We start from the raw sequence: 16,305 nt of genomic DNA, 5'->3' as shown, positions 1-16,305 counted from the left end.
GTACATTCCTTCATATATAGTGCTTACTGGTGCAGTGGTTCTTAACTGGTTTTGTTTGATTTTACACAAGATGTGATCCAACACAGTACCAAAAGAGTACATTATAGTAAAACTTTTAGAAAAAGAAAACCTGTCAAACAAAAATGATAAATGCATTAAAATACTTGGTTGCAATATATTTATTTATTTGCATTTAACATTGTTTTTATTTCTAAACCAAGAGTTTCCACTATACTAGTTTCCACTGTACTAGTGTGTGTGTGTATTCACAATGTCTATGAACTATGTCTATGACAGTCTGTTTCTGTATATGCATTGCAAATGTAGCAAGAGTGGGCCTGGGACAGCATTCCCAGTTGTCTGCCCTGCCGTGTGTGTGTGTGTGTGTGTGTGTAGATGAATGTGAGTTCCAGCAGTCACAGCAGGTGGTGTGATTGATTTGCAGAGTAATGGGTCTAATCGTTACTGGCTTGAGGATGCACCTTGTTTTCCCCTTTAATTCCCTTATTAGCTGTGATCTGTGTCACATCTGTGTCTATCAGGACTAACTGAGATTGACTACAGAATACAATATTACAAACGTCACAAAGCAGATACACATTTTGCTACTACAAGGAGATTCATTGCACATGTGACATATAAAATATGATTAGAAAACATTAAAACATGAACATCAGAAGTTCTTACATGGCTTCCAGGAATATTTCATTCTGACTGGTCTATCACGGCACAAATATTTTCCTTACATAGCCGTTTCCAGATTCAAGTTTTTCTTATCATTACAATTCAATTGGCTTTGGAAAGTAAAGAGTTACTTGTGAGTAAGTGTATTAGGAACTGTATCAATGCACGGTTTACATTGAATTGTAAGAGAAATATTTTGATACTTGCTGATAGTGAAGTGACGTGCGCATTAAGGAAAACATCTGTTACAGTTTGCCCTTCTTTTATCCACCATTTTTACCCAGAAGAAAATTTAGCATTTGAAGCTTTAGTAAAACAACCTTTTTGTTTATCCAGGACTCCATGTGGTGACACATGAAATATTGTTGAAAGTGAATGAAAAAAATAAATAAATAAATTTAAATGGCCAGTAAATGTGGCAAAAATGAATTTGAGTATTCCGTATTCCAGAAAGACGTGCTTTTGTTGAACTGCCATGTGATTCTGCATTACTCACCTGGAGCTCAGTTTGGAAGAAGAACTTCTGTGGACACTGGGAACAGTCGTATATCTTGTCCTCCTGTCCGTGGACGGCAAAGATGTGCTGCTGCAGCTTATTGGCCTGAACAAACACTGGGGGGAAAAGACAGAAGGGAAACAGCAGTCAAACGATTGGCTGAAATGCTTTACCCAAGAGTGTATGGCGAATTGACTGTGAAAATAGCTGATTCGATTAAGAACTAATCCTGAGTGAGAAATTAAAAAAAAAGAAAAATCCATGACTACCAACTTTCACGCTTTGGGTAGGAGAGGGAGAATAAAAATAATGAATTTTTGGGATTTGAGACAATGTGTCGACACTGAAGAAAGTGGAAGGGGACGTTCTCAAATGAAAAGCTCTCAAACTCTCTTTATCGGAGAGCAGGGGATGACAGCCGGAGATGGAGGGAGAGACAGACACAGACTAAAGTATCCCCACCAGACCTTGTGATATTTATCAATAAATCATTCCTCTATCCTCGGGTTTTTAAATTCCGTTCGTGTATTTTTTTTGTTTTTTTTTTGTTTCAGTAAACTTAAGTTTGCTGTGTGTGGAGACTATGAATTATTGAGCGTCCCTGGAGGAGAAGGCATCCGCTTACTTATTCATGAGCCACACAGGAATAGTGTTAAAGTTTAAAAGAGGACTGCGTACCTGTAAGGGAGGAAAGGGGGAAGAGAACGTGGTGTAGCCAAACAACTCGGTAAAGGTGAAAGAAAAACGGAGAACTAATCCGCAAGGAGGAAGAGAGAGAGGGAGACAAAGGGACGGACAAGGCGAAAGAACAAATAATTTGATCAGAGGGGTGGAGAGAAGGATGAATAGAGGAGTGAATGTGAGTGTACAGTGAATATAGATGAAGATGGAACTGGAAGAGGAGAAATTAGGAATTGGTGAAGGAAAAAAGAGATGAATTGAATTAAAAAGAGTGCATAATTATCTGGAGATTGGTGTGTTGCAGTGTTGGGGACAATTTGGCCTCCAACACTGGTCTTTGATGTTGACAAGCTCAAGTAATGATTTCTGATTCCCAAAGGTTATCTGACAAACATTTCAAAGTGACTTTCAAACTTAGTGCGAGGAGAAGCAAACACACTGGGCCTGTTTAACTAAATGCACACGTACGCGGAGGGTCCTACCCTGGAGAGTGAGAGCGGATTACACTGACTTTCTATAAACCTGCCCTTTATTCTCTGACCTCTCCTCTCCTGAACACACACACTCACTCACCAATGGATCTTCTTACCTCAAAGACATTCAGCATGACAACTGGCCTACAGAAAAAGCTAGTAGTTCATATGAGATACTTTACAGCGTACAAAACGGCTGTTATGATTTGATGAACCCAGTTAACAGCGGGCTCTTGTTTGTCTATTCTACTGCAGTGCCTTCTGGTCCAGTGAAAGTGGGACATCTGACAGGGGCTCGATCTGCCCAGGGGTCATGAGTCCCACCAGGCATCACAGCGGGGAGATCAGCTCTCATTAGCTTTAGCATCAGCTCAGCAGGATGCCAGCACCAACCGCAGCCTCCTGTCTTGGCCACATTGAACTTTATTAACCATTGTGTGCTTCTGCATAAGAGTGTGTCATAATATCTTGCTTCTATTTCAAGTCTAGAGAAACTGATCTTGATTTACATAATAGTATGTATATACAGTATGTGTGTATATTTTGATCTTTATGAATTCTAGAAGTTGATCCGTGTTCTCAAAGCAAGTCCATGCCTGGTCTTTCCTCTCTCTCACCAGGATGAACAATGAATTTAATAGTTAATTCAGTTCAATTAGCAGGACAAGGAGGAGAAATGGAGCAGAGGAATGGAGGGGGGAGAGGGGGGTGGTGTAGATGAGGATGAGATGGAGAGAAGGGGAGAAAAAGAGAGAGGAGAAAACTAAAAAATAAAAGAAATGAGACAAGAAAAGACAAAAGAGAAAGAACAAGATGAAAAAGATGAGACAAAAAAGATGACAAAAGTGAAAAGAAGAGAACAAAAAAAAAGAAAGGAGAATTTTTTTTAATGAAATGAAGAAAAGAAAAGAGAACAAGGTGAAAAAAGGAAATGGAACAAAAACAGAGAAGAAGAGAAGTATTAGATGAGATAAAAACAGACAATAAGAGAAAGGTTGAAAAACAGAAAATTGAAATGAGACAAGTGCAAAGAGAAGACTAAAAAAGTAACAAAAAATAAAATAAATGAGACAAGAGAGGAAATGAGATGGAACAAGATGCAAAGAAAATAAAAGAAAGAATGATACAAAAAATACATAAAGAGAAGAGATTAGAAGGAATGAAAAACCAGACAAGAAGGGGTGAGACAAAATGAGAAAAGAGAATGAAAATGATGATGAAAAGAAAAAGAGATAAGACAAGTAGAGACAAAACGATAACAGGTTGAAAGACAAGAAGAGAAAAGATGACAAAAAAGTAAAGACGTGCTTCAGCATGTGATCCTACATAAGGGAATGTGCTTATTTGAGTGCAGTTGCCCACATGCATGGCTATGTGACCGTACACACTGAGTGCAGTTACCCTTTCATCACTGGCAATGTGTATCCCCCACCTCCCCCCACTCTTTGACTGCCCCTGACCCTACGACCTCGACCCCACCAACCCCCCGGGCCGGACCCCTCACCTGTAAAGCAGACGGGGCACTTGAAGGTGCCTCCCATGCCCTCGAAGCTGTGCTCGATCAGGTGACACAGGAGCTTGGCCGGAGAGTCAAACATCTGGTTACACAGCTTGCACTCATGATTGATGCCTTCCTCTGCAACACAAGATGACGATACAACAGGTTACACACATTGGCGGGGTCAGATAGAGAGAATGAGAAACAGAGAGACACAGACACATGCTGCCAAATGACAAGGAACGACATTTTTACACATTAACCGTCTGCGAGGGCGTCTCGTAAGTGAACGGTCGAAGCCTTTTCAAGATCTCTCGAGTGAACGGGGTCATTTTTCTGTTTCTTTCTGTCCTTGCACATCATTTGTGGTCCCAAGCTTATAATCTTCAGCTCTGGACAGTATGACCACACGTCCCGTCCCTCCTCCCCCTCCTCTGCCCAGTGCCGTCTCTTTCCCGGCCGGTAATTGCCTGCTGCCCCCCCAGTGCTGCAGGCTCTGTGCCCTCCCTCTGCCCGCTGCTCTATTTTAAGCTTGCCTGAGTGACATCAGTGCCGCCCCCTGCTGGTGTGGGACAGATGAAAGGTGGGCGTTGTGTCCTGGCTGGACGCCTCTGCTCTCGTCTTATCACCCACCCGCCACACAGGCCTGAACCCAGCCCGCCTGCCTGCGCTCCATCAGACACCCACCGCCAGACTCCCACCCTGATCCCCCAAGCCCCTAACTGAGCCCTGGGGTATGGTAGACGCCAACACCGTGCCGTCTCCCAGACCCCTGTCTTCTCAAAGCGTCCAGCACCCCGCTAGCCCATGCAGACCGGCCCAAAGAGTCCTGCTGCTGAGCTACAGGGTGCGTGGAGGGTTAATAAAGTCTTCAATCATATATCCCCACCATCACCCTGACCTCCACCTCCCACCCCTCCCTTCCAAAAGCCACCTCTGCCGATTCCAATCTCTGCTCCGTCTCAAAGGCCCACACAAGGGTGCTCTAATCCCCGTTTGAAAGGAGCGGGAGGACAGGCGGAGGGGGCAATGAGAGTGGGGGGTTGGGGGGATTGGCAAGGGCACCGCTTTGGTCTGTCCTCCCCCACTGCCTACTAAAAGACATTGCGTTCAGGAGGGAGGGAGGGGAGAATTCCTTTCGGGGAGAATGAAAGCAGCGGCAGACAGAGGTTACGACTGAGTTTAATATGTCAAATGCCTTTTGGAGGAAAATCTGCTCTAGTTCGGGGGCCACGGTTTGAAACGGAACCAGATCATCTCGAGATTCAAGATGAGATCTGTTCTTTGGATGCAAACCGAACGAACAAGAATAGGGATGAGAAGGATGCAACACCAAGTGAAAAATCTATTCCTTTTTGGGAGAATAAAAGAGGTTATGACTGGGTTTAGTGTGTCAAATGCCTTTTGGAGGAAAATCTGAAATACAGTAGTTAAGGGAATGTTTTGTACTAGACAAGCTCCAGTCCACGGCTGTGAATAAACCTCATACTTTACACACAAATAGAGACAAGAGGGAAGCAAGACCAAAGTGAATGCACTGCAAAAAAAAGAAAGAAAGAAAAAACTATCCTTAGTGAGCATTTTTTTTTGTCTTATTATTTATGATTCTTGCGATTTTACTTGGATCTTTCTTATCTTATACAAAACATTTCCCAAATCAGTGAAGATTTTTCTTTAAAAGGCATTGGACATGCTGAAGCTAGTCACATTGCACAAAAAAAAAAAAAAATCAGTAATAAAACTTAATCAGTTCTTAATTAGTGGTTTTCCAGTTAAAGTATGTAAAAAATTTTGTTACAAGAAACACTGCATAATATATTAAGCATATAAGTGTATTTTGTCTTAATGCACTGGCAGATTTTAAACATTTTTAAGTATTAAAACAAAGTATTAAAATACTGACTATAAATACCTTAAAAAATTAAAAACACCTTTTTTGCATTGTGACTAGCTTTAGTATGTCAAATGCCTTTTGAAGAAGAATCACCACTAGTTTTGGGGAACTTTTTGCACGAGACAAGATCCAGTGCATGGATGCAGATGAACTGAATGAATCCTATTTGAGAAAGATCGACACTACAAAACGAGACAACATCTGTTCCGTAAATAAGAACGGATCAAAGGATATGTACATCCACAGAAACGAGAGGGAAGCGAGACCAAAGTGAAAAATTGCGAAAAATGAGAGAAGGAGAGTTAGAGGAAGAGAATTCTGCTAAAGAAAGCAGAAAGCAAAGGGATAATTGGGCTGTCCAACACAAAGTAATGGTAGCCAAGGGGCCTGTGAGCATGTGTGTTTCCGCATGCGTGTGTGTGCAGTAAAAGTAAGCCTCTCTCTGAGAGAACTGCAGTTGATCAGTAAGTACAGAACATGCTCCATCATCTATTTTCCAGTCTGCGCAAAAACACTAAGCTCTCCACTTCATTGTCTGTGTGTGTGTGTTTGTGTGTCTATATGAGAGAGTGATGGGGCTACGTTGGGATTACCGTTGCTTGTTACTGCAAACCAGACTAGTGCTGTCAGGGAGAGCATTTGATCAGTGAGGCTGACACAAAGGTCTCAGAGAGGGGGACTGCAGTGTGCTAGGGGAGCCATCACACCACTAAAGAGGAGAAGACAGACGTGTAGAGTGCAGCAGAGGGCCTAGGAAGTGCATGACAACAACACGCTCTTTCATAACTGAAACTAACTGGGGGTTAAAAAAAGAACAAAAGGACTTTACAAGCACTGCGACACATCGTGAAAGGCAAACCGAAGAGATTTCAGAATTCCTTCCCTTCATCTCGGAAAGCATTGATGCTTGGCATGTTGTTTATATATATATACACATACAGTGTCGTTTGCATGTCACTACGTAAAAAGGTTGATTGAAAGCAACCAATTTCTTCCTTTTATATGTGGCTTTGTATCCGATTACGATAGAGGTTAAACAATTTAATTGCCATCCACCCTTTGTCCTCAAAGAATTTCACCCCATATTCATTGCTTAATAGAGCCTGTGCTAAGTAAAGCAGGAAGGGAAGGAGGAACAAGAGGGAAAATAGAGATATAAGAGCAACTAGAGGCAGGGATGTGCGTCTGAGAGAATATTTAACTGGAATTGAGAGAGAAAGAAAAGGAGGGAAAAAGAAAACTGGCCGCCTCTAAAGGTATGCAGCATCTTAATTGAGAAACGGCATGAAGCCTCCACACATTCGCAGAATCACTGATGAGGGCTTTCCAGGACATCGATAGAGGGAGGGAGGGAGAGAGGGAGTGCGAGAGAGAAATGGCAAGAGGATCGAATCAAGAAAACAGCGATCGTGCAAACAGATAGGTGGAAAGCAAATGAGTAAAGGACGTATTCATGTGGTATTCCAGGTTGTTATTCCACCGACTGAGCAGGCCGACTCTCTTTGCCGTTGCGCCTCTGCAGTGGATGCTGCTGCAAAGCTTGGCCAATGTGCTTCCAGCTAATTGACCAGGGGGAGCCAGGTGGCGCCCTGGCCTGCGCCGCTCCTCTGGGACGGGCCCATCTATATGAGAGTGCCTCCCTCCTTCCATCTTGCTCTCTCTCTCTCTCCACCCATAACCCCCTGTAGCGTGCACTGGCACACAAATGAGCTGTGTAGATGGGAGCTGTACATCCCATGTGGCTCAGCACCTCTCGCCTGGCCCTGAGGCCCGCGGCCCCCGGATTGATGGCCTGAGCGGTAGAGAGGCAGAGCGGGAGAGCTGTGGGAGACGAGGGGAAGGAGGGGAGCGAGCTGGGGCGAAAGGGGGTGGAGGTAGCGGGCTTCTCTAGGGGGTGAGCTCAAGGTGTGTTGCCATGGCAACTCAGAGAGGGAGAGCAGGGAGAAGCGGCAGCGTGCTGAGCTTGACCCGTGCTGGTGGGGGTGGCAATGTGGGCCAAAACCGAGTGCACACACACACGCACACACTCCTACTGCAGGGCTAGGGGGGTCTCGAGAGCGCTTGCTTCCTACTCTTTTCTTTCTTTCTTACGCACAAACACCGAGTGCTGCATTGCTGAAACAATCCCAGGAGCCATCTCTCTACTTTCACACTATTCACGCACACATTGACTCAATCCTCAACGTCTCCTTTACTCAACTTTCATTCATGCCCGAAAAGTTAAATCCAGCCCTCATTGACTCAACAAAATATACATGTAGTCCGATTGCGATGCTGAGAGCAAAGTGGGGGACACGACTAACTCATCCGTGTTCTTTCCTGGCTGTCGGTCTGATTCACACATTTCCTATTATCTGCAGCAAATATTTCCGGAATGCTCTCTCTCACTCGCTCTCTTTAACTGGCTGCCAAACGGGATGGAGTCTCCGGCTTCGGATATTTTTGGCAAACGTGGACGGCATATGGAGTTGACCAGCTTGGAATCTCCTATCAGATTACATAACAGTAGGACGCTGGATCCCTCTACCCTGCAGAAACCGACCTTCATGCAAACAAGCAAACAAACAAACTCTCCATCCAAAGCGCACGCCACCTCTTTGCTCGCCTACTTCCTCTGTCGTCGTTGTGCACGTCTAAACTCATGGTGCGTCCTCGCTTATTTGTCGCTGTCTACCTGCTGGTGTGGTTTTAGTGGCGACTCAGGCTGGTGTACGAATGAGTGTGGTAAATTTCTACCAACTGTGGCTATTGACTCAGAGCTTAAGCAAGCCATTGAGACCCATAGTCGTCTATAATGTGTTGAAACTGAAATTCACATTTAATTGTATACAGACTATATAAAAATAAACATACTGACATACAAATTTGCAATATGTATAGGTGAATGTACTAAAACCCTGCAAGTTGTATCTACTTGACATGAATTATTGCGTTTCTCTAGCAGTAACAAACCTCAGTACTAAAAAAGGTGACCAAGTTACTACCAAATGTCTGTACTTTAAATGGGATGTTTTTATTCACGTAGACACCTATAAACATGTCAAAAGTTTGATTAACTTTAACTTGCTAATCAAGATTGTGTTCATTTGTTGCTTCGACCAGGGGTTTGAGCCAATCCGAATTGAACTGGGATTGAATTTGAAATAAGGTAGCAAACAAAAGGAAGTAGAATTAAAATGAATCGAACAATTCAAATAACTAATTAACTACAAAAGAAACTTTGCAACAAACTTGATTGTTTAAAAGCCATGAAATTAGAAGCTTTAAAGACTTAGAGAGAGATAGATAGATAGATAGATAGATAGATAGATAGATAGATAGATAGATAGATAGATAGATAGATAGATAGATAGATAGATAGATAGATAGATAGATAGATAGATAGATAGATAGATAGATAGATAGATATATGGATAGATAGATAAAGCTTGTGTAGTTAGAATCCACAGCATTCACTTGCATACAATGTGTTTCGGGATTAAGGGTTAATCTTAATGGGAGGTCTAGTCCAATATCACTCTTCATTATGACTGCTGCTTCAGATCTCTGAACAGCACAGAATCAAATTAGCTATCCGAAGTCTTATTATGCCTCGTTACTACCAGGGTGCTCTCATCCAGAGAACTTCATTACCCATAATGCACTACAGGATCAGCTGCACAAGTCTCGCACTCTGTTTAGCTTATAAGCCAATGAAATGCCCCCTATAATAAACCAGCCACATACTCCTCCAATCAAAGTGCTCTATTCGTAACAAGTGCCACCCTCCTAATTTCTACTCCACCAATCAGGATGTGTCAGCAGGTCTGACCCCCTGTGAGGCAGGCTGGTCTGGCTGCAGTGTTGATGGCCACCCAGTGCTCTCACTGAGGCAGCTCTCTCTCATTTCCAGCACACACAGATAAAAAGACAGCACACTGCGCTGCAGATAGAGTCTGCAATCAAAACAGAGCTCAAATTATGGATAAAACATACATGTTTACTGCATACTTTACAGCGCTCTGACCTTGCAATGCCTGGAAAATGGCGCATGATTGTTTTTAACAAGGCTTTTTTTATGGTTTAAACACAAACTGAATTATGAAAAATAATATGTGTGACTCTGTTGCCAGGGCAAATGATATGCGTGCCCATGCATACATACGCACACACGCACGCAAACAGTAACCCACCAACATCATCTTGTACATACAAACCACCCTCGACCTCACAGTCATACACACTTGAGGACCTGATTGTTAGCGTGTAATATATGCACAGCTATTTGTGTTTTGAATGTTAATTGAATGCTGGAAAGTGCCGGTGGGGGAATAGTTCTAATCAGCATACCAATAAACCCTTCACATGATAAAGTCTTTATAAGAAGCACTTACTCCCATGGCCTCCATATACCTTAACAGTCACTGTACACCTCCGCCTCTCTCCCTCACCCATTTTTTCCCTATCATCTGCCCTTCTTCGAGCCTTCCTAGACAGCATGAAGTGAACGCAAAATAGCCATGTTACAACCAAATCCGACATGTGTTAACATATGCTTCGGTGATTAAATAATAGTAAATCTACACCATAAAAATGAGGAAAAAGAGGCATGTGCAGCGTTGAAGCAAAAGCGCAAGTCGCCATGACAACACAAAAGCATGAATAAGCTCATTGAAGAATTATTACGTGTATAATAAACTCCTCAGAACAGCCAGGAGACTTGGCCAGGGCCTTGCTAAAAGCAAAAGAGACTAAGCAACATGTAGAAGACGTGAATCCATATTTCAAGGTCAAAGCGAGCCGTAACTCCTTTGCCAATCTCAAACTTTTATTGGAAGTGGACACACACATGAGCTCGCCCGTGCTCGCACAGCCCCAGATTGCTAATTGCAGTATAGAGGGTAATTATGGCTCTGGTGAGTGGTCAGCAGAGTATGAGCTGGCCAGTGCTGTTGGCCGGACCTGGTCTTTGTGGGGTCTTATTGAATTTGAGGCCTGGTGCAGTGAATTTGGAGTTGGCTGAGCTGTTAGTCGGCTGCACACACACTGTCTTTCTCTCTCTAATACTGCAATCTGCCACACGACTTTCCGAAGACATGACGGGTTGCTTTTGAACACAATAACTGCCAGAGGACGCAGCTGCCTTTACTATTACAAACACACAATGGTCACATTCAGCAAAGTGTGCTCAACAGTCCTTTATGGCTCTGTAAACAGTAAGCATTTATGCTCTGTGTGCACATATGCGTATATACATATATATGCGTATGCACGTGTGCATTTAATCCACACCCCTGGGTGCGCCTGGGGCTTTTTATCAACGCAAGATCTCCCAAATGCAGCTCAAAAGCAATATCCATGAACCATTCCACCACAATTGCTCATTGTTGATTTGGTCCTTTGGGATACGCCGAATTCCTGGGACTTCATTTCTGTCCTCCCCCCTCCCGTTCAACCCATTGAACCCACAACCATATCAGCTGTATGGAAAAACATTTGGCAAAAAAATACCTCTATCACATGGACATTCAAACCACATCCCAAGTCAGGTCACCTGTGCCTACCCGCTTCCACGTTCCCTTAGCTTTCATCTCTATCCTGTTTTTTTTTTCTTTTCTTTTCTTTCCTGTATTAGGACACGTCTACATCTTTGGTTGGCTGGTTGTGAATTATCTGCTCACTAAGGAAGGGGGAAAAATTCTGAGCAAATATGAGGAAGCAGCAGGATGCTAATAATGCACCTCCAGCTGTTCAAGTTAACCTGCAAATGTGTCCATCTGTACCTCCAGAGAAAGAGAGAGAGAAAGATAAAATGCTAGAGAGGATAGAGAGGGAGGGAGTTATACAAATGAAAAGAGATTGAAAGGATAAATGCGCTCACATGAAAAAAAAACAATGATGGAGGTGGAAATAAAATGGTGGATATTCTGAAATAACTAAGAAAAAGGGGCAGAGTTAGACTGACGGGGAGAGAGAGAAAGAGAGAGAGGGGGGGGGGGGGGGGGTCCTGGCAGTAAGCCGGCTCTATTTGGATGATTGTGAGCAGTCGGAGTGACCTTGCTGCGTCTGGACCGTCCCCGCCCCCTGCCCTGCGTCCGACTGTGCCCTGCCTTTGGACCCTCACCCAGGGCCAAAACACACACTGCCCTCCTGCTGGGGCCTCTAGGGAACACAGGAACCGTGAACATATCATATTAACTAACACACACACATACTTAATATCACACTAAATAAAGCTCACACATATACACAAATCACACATTTAATGAAGACACTGCATCATTTGTAGGTCATGTGTATGAACCTCTGCCAAAAACTCCCATGGACGCCCCCTCCTCTCCCTTCCATCACAATCTTTCCTCTCGCTGTTCTCAGTTGGTGCGTCTATAGACTCTTCCTCTGTAAATACTGTCATATCAAAGATCTTCAGTGGCTGTTTTATGTGGATGTTTACAAACTGATCTGAGACACATCATCAGCACTGATGATCAGAGAGTCGAGGCTGTTAGGGGAGTTCATTGAAAAGAGAAGAGCTGCGAATCTGAGGGGGAGAGATGGGAACGCTCGAGCGCAGCGACAAAGGGGAAGAATGGAGGACGGTGATGGAGAAGTGCAAAAATTCAGGTTATCAGAGCTGGCAAGAGTGTAATAAATGTATTTAAGGGATTGGATTAGTCATATCCGCTTGATGAGTGCTAACCTACAGTACAAGGGTGCAAAAACAAGTCTTTATTGCAAGACGTTTTAATTAAAGGTGAACTGTGTCATTTCTACATCACTAGCGGCACCGGCAAAATTGCAAAAATATGAGTTTCCACACAGGTTTTGCGAATAAAGTTCTGCCACCCCCTCCAGATCTATCTGTCTGTTCATCTGTCCGGCATTTAAAGGCCCGCTGAAATCAAAATTGAATTTTTTTTAGCTATTAGTACGAATATGTTAGCGTTAAGGCTATGAATAAGCTGGTGTGTTCCAAATAACAATGACAAAATTCAAAATTCAGGATCACGGATTTTTATGACATCACCGCGACATTTGATGTTTTTATGACATTTATGACTTCAGCTTCTCATCACATCTTCTGTCCAATCAAATGCTCTCTAGAATCTAAAGCATCCCACCACCTATGCTATAAATACTACCTGAGCAAAGCGACCTGTTGACAGACACGTCATGGAGCAATATGGGTTGGAGATGTGTGTTCGGTTGCTCAAACGCTCAAGTTTTATTCCGATTTCCAACTGTACGTTGGTTAAGAATAAAATGGCTAGAATTTATTCACACCTCTACTACTGAATCCAGCGTATCATCAGCGGCACTCGGATTCGTTTCCATGGTGCTGTCAAGTATGACTTGATGTCTGTGAGGTAAATTAAACGCTATTGGCTATTTGAAAAGGGGGAGGAGCCATTCAATATCTCCCACCTTAGCTTCCTGTTTCAGTGGAAATTACGTCAACGCAACAAACAAAGCTGCACGTTCCAAGGGACTTCAGTTGGCATTTAAACTTTCTAACTTTGTTTTTAAGCCTTTTAAACTATTCAATTTCTTCTCAAGTTAAAAATTAGTAACATTAATATCTTAGAATTTCAATTAATTTGATTCAATTTTCAATTTTAATTCTAATACCTTACATTCCAATTGCAATCTGCATCCTGATTTATACAATTTAATTCAAAATAAGGGACTGAATTCTCAAAAGTTAATTTATTTCAACTTTTGGTCACAAAATGCGGCATTCTTTCCTCAAACTGTTATGTTCTTCCTATAAGACGCACAATTATCTTAGAAATCAATGTCACAGCATTTTCTGACGTAGGGTAAACTCTGGTCCTGCACAAAATGCCATAGAGCATCACAGTCCCGCCCACAGCCGGTGCCGGAAGTAAAAATTCAATACAATTTCTCCATTGACAATTGGGGTATAAGCCATTAAAACGTAACCATACATGGTAGAATTAAAACCAGCTACGGCTGTACTAAGCGATTGTATATGCTCATATAAAGGCCAAAAGTTTATGGGGCACTTACCTTGTTTTGAGATAAATGCCTTTTATTTGCAATGTCTTGGATAAGTACTTCATTACCCACAATCCTGAACAATCCCACAATCCCACAGTGACAATCCCACAATCCCACTGCTTTGAAACAATATGTATTGTGAAAAGAGCTATACAAATAAATTTGAATTGAATTGATGCATCTGATTGGTGGAAGACGTGTAAGTGTCTGGTTACCCCGCGAAGGTCCGTGAAGACTGAAGATCGTGTAATGACGTAGGGCTAGCTCATTGGTCGCATGTCAGAGGCGCCCACGCCGCGCCATTGGATGTGCAGTTGCTGCAGCACAGCCTATGAGCGAGCCACATGCTGAATGTGTTAGCTGTGCAGATGCAAATGCGTTTTACACATAAGCTTCAGTAAATCGAGGAAAAGGAGTTTCCCTGTACATGCACTATATAAAATTCAGTGAAGGAAAAAGTTCACGTGGCTGTCGTCAGATTTGAAAGTCGCTCAAATGGCTCTTTCGCGGTTGTGGCTTCAGTCGACTTCAGTGAGGTGCGGTGGTTTATGGGATGAGTAGTTCCTTCGCTCGGAAATGAAAATATGTACACAGTCTTGTACCTTTGACTTTTTTTGGATTTTCTCTTCGTTTTTTCGTATCCTCAGACATGCTGTAAAACTCTTTAGATACGGATTTTTCCAAACGTCAATGGGAGAAATGAATGGGAAATTTACTTCCGGCACCAAAGCTCTCTCGGGCTGTGGGCGGGGCTGTGATGCTCTATTGCTGGCTCAAATAGACAACAGAATGTTTTGAAAGCAATAGTTTACACATTCAGTGATGTCAGCCTACAAACGGTTTACTTAGTTTTAGTATTTACTTTAGTTTTTAGTAGTTTTAGTTTACTTAGTATTAAACTGGAATAGAAGAAAGTATTTTAACATCAAAAAATGATACATGCATACCACCTTGTTCACTACCGTGCTTCCTAAAATCATGCGCAGGAGTTGCGTTTGCGTCTCAAATGACTGTTCTATCCCCTGTGCAGGGCGCTGCCTTTGATGTGACTTAATGGAAAGGTTTCTTTCTGCAGATTAGGGAATAGGGAACGACTGAGCAGTTTGAAAGAAGGCCCATCTTCCCTCAGGACTGCAACACGCTCTATGCCTGCATGATATCTTCTCTGCATGCCACTTCCTCTGAGCGTTCATCTACCAACATGCTTTGCCCAGCTCCTCCGAGTCTAAATCTCCCAGCATGCTTCTCTTCCCTCCACCCTACCCACTGAGACTGGCCAGGCCATAGTGCACCTGTGAGTTACCATGGTTACCCGAACCTGTCTTTTGTGATGCTAGTACCACATACTTAAATACAAGCAAATCAATAAATGATGCTGTATTAATTATTCGAAGGTTGGGATTAAATATACATATGTTTAGAGATTTGTTTGTACATTCATACAGCAGCAGGGCTTTTAAAACTGCCATCTTGGATACGGCATTCCCAATTCGGACAATGACTCCTGACGTTGACGTACTTACAAACACGGAAAACAAAAGCCCTCATTTCCTAGTGTTGGATAGAATTAGAGTCATGTTGAAGCTTAAAAAAAACCCAACAACAATAAGAATGAGTGGGAATTGTTTGGAAAGTAACTAAAGAATTTCATACACTATATCCCAAACACTTCCTCACTATTTTGTATAGAATTCGTTTTCTAAATGCAATTACAATTATTTACAAAAGGACATCTGTGATTTTTATATGCAGATTTAGTAGTTTTTACTAAGATGGAAGTGTCCACTTTCTGGCTATGGCCAGAAAGAAGGACGTGTGCATCACAAATCTTATTGAAAAACAAAAAAGCTAAGGGAAAGAAATTAATTAAGATGTGGATCATACCTGATTCTGCTACTAAAGTGACGGTTCTGAGCACTCCAGACCCTCCGTATTGATGTAACTGTCTTTTTTAAATCAGATGGGATGCCAGCAGTACTTGAACCACCAACTGTTCCCAGAAAGGTTTTGGCAAAAAGATCTACAGTACATTCATAATGAAGGTGCACCAGGCAGTGAAAAAAATGTTTTTAGCTTTAGTAACAGAATTCGGCAAAAGTCAAAATAAACTAGGAAAGGTGTTAGAAAAAAAATAAAATAATAATAATATATATATATATACCCCAGACATTTCTATCCAAATGGGAATCGATTTCTTATCAGTCTCCTGAGTTAGTTGAAAATCACTTTGAATCAAAAAATCTATTTGCTCTGTAATTCTTACAGAGGTTGTCTGTAATTTTTCACAGACATGTTCAAATCAGGATTAAAATAAAACACAAATTTACCTGAGCTCCTCAGGGAAAACTAGTCCTGTCCAAATTGTTCTTTTGATGCTTTTCTTTCCCCGATATCTTTCCCTTTCTTTCTGACTCCTTATATCTGAGTCCATGCAACTCTCTTAAACTCTCTTTCTGTCCCAGACAGACTGTCTGAAGGTTAGCAGAAACAGCAAAAAAAAAAAAAAAAGCAACCACAAAGAAACACCAAATACTAATATTAATATCAGGGTGTCAAAGACTTGAGTTATTACAGATGA

At 42.3% G+C, this 16,305-nt stretch overlaps 1 protein-coding gene across 4 annotated transcripts in view; it reads right to left on the bottom strand.

The window, feature by feature from the left end:
* Window positions 1-16,305, bottom strand: part of znf423 (zinc finger protein 423) — a 117,285-nt gene that overhangs the window by 20,214 nt on the left and 80,766 nt on the right. For all 4 annotated transcript variants that reach the window (XM_056253894.1, XM_056253904.1, XM_056253914.1 and 1 more), the window contains 2 exons: window positions 3,839-3,970; window positions 1,181-1,296 (listed from right to left, as the gene is read on the bottom strand). In XM_056253894.1, the coding sequence (XP_056109869.1) occupies window positions 1,181-1,296; window positions 3,839-3,970 (248 nt within the window). The remainder of the gene's footprint in view (window positions 1-1,180; window positions 1,297-3,838; window positions 3,971-16,305) is intronic.

The sequence above is a fragment of the Rhinichthys klamathensis genome, unplaced genomic scaffold (assembly GCF_029890125.1).
Source record: "Rhinichthys klamathensis goyatoka isolate OS25496 unplaced genomic scaffold, OSU_Roscu_1.1 h1tg000005l_1, whole genome shotgun sequence".
NCBI lineage: Eukaryota > Metazoa > Chordata > Actinopteri > Cypriniformes > Leuciscidae > Rhinichthys > Rhinichthys klamathensis.
Note: the sequence above shows the minus strand (reverse complement) of the source record. Positions and strands in the feature narration are given on the sequence as shown.